This window comes from Rutidosis leptorrhynchoides, chromosome 9 (genome assembly GCF_046630445.1).
Source record: "Rutidosis leptorrhynchoides isolate AG116_Rl617_1_P2 chromosome 9, CSIRO_AGI_Rlap_v1, whole genome shotgun sequence".
In the NCBI taxonomy this organism is placed as follows: Eukaryota; Viridiplantae; Streptophyta; class Magnoliopsida; order Asterales; family Asteraceae; genus Rutidosis; species Rutidosis leptorrhynchoides.
Window position 1 is genome coordinate 112,716,391 of NC_092341.1, and position 6,415 is coordinate 112,722,805.

General features: G+C 36.2%; 1 protein-coding gene across 1 annotated transcript; it reads left to right on the forward strand.

Moving 5' to 3' along the window:
- The first annotated feature begins 2,905 nt into the window (after positions 1-2,905).
- LOC139868333 (uncharacterized) lies at positions 2,906-3,412 on the forward strand. Its single transcript, XM_071856668.1, has one exon. It carries the CDS (start codon positions 2,906-2,908, stop codon positions 3,410-3,412), a length of 507 nt encoding a protein of 168 aa, XP_071712769.1.
- The last annotated feature ends 3,003 nt before the right edge of the window (positions 3,413-6,415 follow it).

Sequence of the window (6,415 nt, forward strand, 5' to 3'; positions counted from 1 at the left end):
AAATTGGGATAGATGCGATAAGGAAATAGTGGTTGTTAATGTTTATGGCCCACATGAGGATTCGTTGAAACACAAGTTTTGGGAAAACTTAGAAGACCTTATGCTATTCAATGGGGTTTCATGGATGCTAAGTGGTGATTTCAATGAAGTTAGATCGGAAGACGAAAGGTTAAACTGTGTTTTCATGCCAAATCGTGCTAAATGGTTCAATGATTTTATTAATCGTTCTGGTCTTCTTGAAATCCCTCTTGAAGGAAAGAAGTTCACTAGATTCAGCGATGAAGGAATTAAATTTAGTAAATTAGATCGATTCCTAGTTTCTGAAGACTTTAGAGAACTTTGGGAAGAGTTGTCGGTTGTTGCTTTGGATCGTCCCCATTCGGATCATTGTCCACTTATGCTCCGAGACATAATGATAGATTTTGGTCCGAAACCAATTAAAATATTTGATTCTTGGCTCGAAGGTGATGAATCAAATAATATTATATCTTCCATGTGGAATAGCAGCGAGCTCGGTAGAAGGCCTGATAGAGGGTTCATGAACAAATTGAGAGTAATTAAATATGAGCTAAACAAACATTTCAAATCTAATGTGGGTAAGATAGATACTGAAATAAAAAACATGAAAAAATCAGTAGAGAATTGGGAACAAAAGGCTGAAAATGGGACATTAAATGATCAGGAGAGGGATATTTGGCTATACGAAAGGAAGAAGTGGATCGAGATGGAAAGGCAGAAATCCAGTATGTTACGACAAAAGGCAAAAACAAAATGGGTAATGGAAGGTGATGAAAATTCAAGGTACTTTCACTCTTATATTCGAAGACGGCACAACACAAACAACATTAGAGGTCTTAACATTAATGGAAGCTGGGTGGAAGAACCAAATGAGTTGAAAAAAGAAGCGGTACGATATTACGAAAATCTTTTTAAAGATCCATTCGAGCACTCTAACAGGTCCCCGTTTCTAAGTGACATTCCATTTAAAAGGCTACCTGAGGAAGAAGCATCAAATTTAGAAAGACCATTTGAAGAAGGTGAGATATGGGAGGCGATCAAATGTTGCGGCAGCTCTAAAGCACCGGGGCCGGACGGCTTTAATTTTCTGTTTTTAAAAAAATTTTGGGATCTAATCAAAAAGGACCTCAAATCAGCGCTTGATTGGTTTTGGAGTAAAGGTGAAATCTCTCGGGGATGCAACGCTTCGTTTATTACACTCATTCCAAAAAAGCCGAATGTCTTAAACATGGGAGATTTCAGACCCATCAGTCTTATAGGCTGTTACTATAAAATAGTAGCAAATATTCTTGCCAACCGAATAAGTAAAGTAATAGCCTCTCTTGTAGGTAGTGAATAGAGTGCCTTCATGAAAGATAGATTTATTTTGGATGGGGCGTTAATCATCAATGAGGCGGTTAATAACTTGAAGAAAAACAAAGTCAAAAGCTTCATTTTTAAGGTCGACTTCAAAAAAGCGTTTGATAGCCTTAGATGGGAATACTTGCTCGATATCTTAAAGGCCATGGGTTTTAAAGACAAATGGAGAAAATGGATCCACACGTGCCTCTCTTCGGCATCCATCTCAGTTTTACTTAATGGCTCGCCAATAAATGAATTCTCCTTGGGGAGAGGTGTTCGCCAAGGCGACCCTCTCTCACCGTTTCTCTTCATCATCGCGGCTGAAGGTCTTAATCTCCTTTTCAAGATGGCTGTCGAAAACGAGCTGATCAAAGGAGTCCAAATCGGGATCGATAAGGTTACTATATCTCATCTACAATATGCGGACGACACGATTTATATAGGAGAATGGAGTCGAGAGAATGTAGTTAACTCGATGATGTTATTAAAGTCGTTTGAAACTGTCTCTGGGTTGCGAGTTAACTTCCACAAAAGTTGCCTATATGGTATACGAGTAGATGACCGTGAACTAGTCACCATGGCAAGTCAAATTGGGTGCAAACTAGGAAAGCTACCATTCACGTACTTGGGAATACCCGTTGGTTGTAAAATGAAGAAAGCCTTTGATTGGGCACCTGTCGTAGAAAAGTTTCAATCCAGACTTTCATACTGGAGATCAAAAACATTGTCGTTCGGTGGTCGTTTAACCCTCCTAAAGTCAGTCCTGAGCAGCCTACCACTGTATTACTTTTCTTTGTTTCGAGCTCCCCAAGGTGTGTTAAATTCTCTCGAGAAAATAAGACGTTACTTTTTTTGGGGCGGGGAAAGGGATAAACATAAAATGTCATGGGTAAAATGGGAACTTATACTTCATTCATATAAATTGGGAGGGTTGGGTATCGGGTCTTTAAACGCAAAAAATCGGGCTCTTTTAGGAAAATGGTGGTGGCGATTCAAAGTGGAAACCAATACCCTTTGGGTGCGCATCATAAAAAGCATTTATGGTCTAAATGGGGGTCTGGATGAACAATATGCTTCGGCATCTGTAAATCGGGACAACCTTAGATCTACATGGGGATATATAATTAAGAATGGGGTTTCTTTAAATGATGTTGGGGTGAACTTCAAAGACAGCTTCAAAAAAGTGGTTGGTAATGAGGCGGGAACGAGGTTTTGGGATGATATTTGGCTTGGAAATTTACCTTTAAAATGCAGATTCAAGAGATTATACTTGGTGGATATAGAACAAGATTGTATGGTCAACAACAGAATTTCATGGAACGATAACAAGTGTGATTTTCACTGGAATTGGAGTCGAGAACCGAGAGGTAGAACTCTTGGAGAATTGAACTCCCTTGCTGCTGAGATCACAGCCCTCACTGGAACACACTAGGATAATGATAAATGGAGCTGGAACCTGAACTCAAAAGGTATCTTCACATCGAAAAAGCTATCAAACATAATAGATCTTTCATTGCTACCGGTTCCAGTCACGGATCAATGCACCATGCGCAACAACCTGATTCCAAGTAAGTTGGGAATCTTCATTTGGAGAGCTAAATTAAAACGTTTACCGGTACTTATCGAGTTGGAGAAACGAGGTATTGATTTAAATTCGGTACGCTTCCCTACTTGTGACGATGGTATCGAATCAATAGATCACTCTCTAGTTCTTTGTAAACACGCTTTTGAGGTATGGGATCGCGTATGTAAATGGTGGAATCTCGATACGGTGAATATCTTCAGTGTTGATGATTTATTTTGCGGAAAACATCCCAAGATCAAATCAAGTTGGAGCTTAAAACTTTGGCAAGCCATTGAGTGGATTTGTGGATACTACATATGGAAAAATCGTAACCAGAAAATATTCAAGAAAAAGTGGTGGAGTGGTTCGGTGATTTTAAATGAAATCCAAATAAAGAGTTTTGAATGGATCTCGATACGTTCGCGGAAGAAACAATGGGACTGGAATCAATGGCTTGTGAATCCTTCAGTTTATTTAGATAACGGTTAATCTATAAAATTTATTTTGAGCTGCTCTACAATGTATAGATAGGATTAATATTTGTTTGGGCTGCTCCATTTTTTCTCTTTGTATAGCAGCAACCATGCTTGTTGTACATTCAGATACTCTTTTCTTATTAATATAAATAGCCTAGCCTTTAAAAAAATAATAATAATAATAATAATGGAAATAATAATAATAATAAAAATAATAATAATACTAATAATAATAATAATAATAATAATAATAATAATAATAATAATAATAATAATAATAATAATAATAATAATAATAATAATAATAATAATAATAATAATAATAATAATATGAAAAAATTAATTTGGATTAATGAAATTTAAAAAATTTTAAATTCTTAAAAATAGTATATGAAATAAAATTCTCCTTCTCCTCCGTAAATAATAAATAAAGTTATTCTAGCTCCGCTCGACATGTGACTTACTATATCGAAATGTTTACATTTCTTTCTACTAAGAAGGCTTATACGTGATCTCATTCAATTCGGGCATTCCTTGAGGTCCTCTAATTCGGATTTGTATTGTAATGTCATAAAATCTTACTTACACTACTACAAAAATCTTTAATTAGACGTGTTAAAAAAGTTATTTAGACGTGTTTTTCAACACATCTAGATGTAACATCACTAATTGCTGATGACATATAGTGCGGTCCCATGAACACGTCTATAAAACTCAATTAGACGTGTCAACACGTCTAAATAGTAGTATTTAGACGTGTTCCTAATGTTTTATCAATTAGACGTGTTCCGGGAACACGTCTAATTAATTAAATTGACACGTCTAATTGATAATTAGACGTGTTCCTGATATCAATTAGACGTGTTGTTATCAATTAGACGTATTCTGGTAAATGTTAACCATGGTTAAAATCTAAAATATTTTAAATAATACCCGTCAAATACTGCCAAATACCAAATATTTCGGCCAAATAAATTAAAATCTCAGATATTTCAAATAATATCCGCTAAATACCAAATGCACCAAATATACCAAATTAAAATTATTACAAAACAAAGCTATATATCGATATCTTTAACGTGTTTACAAAAAAGTCATAAATGTAATTTACAATGGAGAAACTCTAAACTAAAAAAGGTAACTAGAGATGGTTCTTTATAGATGGTTCTTTGAGCACCCATCCAGAATGCCAACATGCCATCCTCTGCCATCAGTCCCCTCCTGCTGTTGAAAAATAATGTCAAGTATGCAGTTGGTCCTCCATATATGTGATACTTGTTCTGAAGCAAGAAATGTATATGCACGTTTAAGTATTAGTTTGATTTTGACTAAATGGTATTAGTTTGATTCCAATGCAAAATAGTGAAAACCAAGAAATGTAGATTATGACAAAGATTCCAAGGAAATTATGAACATTGTAATAAATTATAGAAATTTATGTATCTCTTTAAGTATCTCATGATTGAGTTCTTTAGGTTTTGCAACTTCGCTTTCCAGCTCCAAAATCTAGGCCTGTAGGATTGAATCGAGGAATAAACGATTAGTTAGGAATACAAGTAAAGAGAAGGAAAAAAGGGTGGCAATATGGGCGGATCAGGAAGTTGAAAAATGGATGTTATTGCAAGGAACTGACATGCTTTCGAACCATAGATCGTGCAGCAAATGGCTATGTTAATAATGTGCAGTCACAATTTATAATAATTTCATAATGTGCATACAAATAAATTGAAGTTTAATGCTTATGCCACAAATATTTTAAAACAATGATGGAAAACTATGTTAGGAAGAGAGAATCGTCTGGACGTTAGGAGATACAAATTTAAGAGGAAAAATAACTCTATTACTCACAAGAATAGATTACACGAGTATTTACAAAACTCTAAAAAAACTCTCAAACTCACACACACTCTCTAGGTTGTAATTACACTTCTCTGAGTGATTTGGGATGATTTACAATGAAAGTTTGCATCTCTATTTATAGGAAAAAATTCTATGGCGGTGAATGGTGTGAACGAGGAAGGTTGGCGAAAGTTGGCGGCCGTCATCGTGTTCAAGTTTGCCACTTCCATACGCGTTGTCAACGTCTGCAGCTTTGGACATCTAGATGACGGCTGGAACAGTGCCATCTAGATGACGGCTGGAAACCACTGGAAACCATTAATTCTCCCCCTCCAGCAGAATCAACGAACATTCCAGTTATGTCTCTGCATAACTCCAACTTCTCTCGAGTCACCACCTTTGTTAACATATCTGCAGGATTCTCCTTTGTATGGATCTTCACTAGTCTCAACAGTTGTCGATCAATTACCTCGCGTATCCAATGATAGCGAATATCAATATGTTTTGTACGGGAATGGTACATGGAGTTCTTGCTCAAATCTAGAGCACTCTGACTGTCACAATATACCTTGTACTCCTTTTGCTTTATTCCAAATTCTTGAAGATAACGCTTTAACCACAACATTTCTTTTCCAGCTTCTGCGGCAGCAATATACTCTGCTTCAGTTGTGGATAATGCAACACACTTCTGTAGTCTTGACTGCCATGAAACAGCTCCCCCTGCAAAAGTGTAAATGAATCCTGAAGTAGATTTCCTACTATCAGGATCTCCGGCCATATCCGCATATGTATAGCCTTCCAAGATTGGATCAGCTCCCTCGTAACAAAGACATAGATTCTTTGTACCTTTAAGATATCTGAGAATCCATTTTACTGCATTCCAATGCTCTTTCCCAGGGTTGGAGAGAAAACGACTCACCGTTCCCACTGCATGAGCAAAATATCGGGCCTTGTATGAAATGTCCCGTTCTTATTGATTAAAAACGTTCCATATTAATTGATTTCGTTGCGAGGTTTTGACCTCTATATGAGACGTTTTTCAAAGACTGCATTCATTTTAAAACAAACCATAACCTTTATTTCATCAATAAAGGTTTAAAAAGCTTTACGTAGATTATCAAATAATGATAATCTAAAATATCCTGTTTACACACGACCATTACATAATGGTTTACAA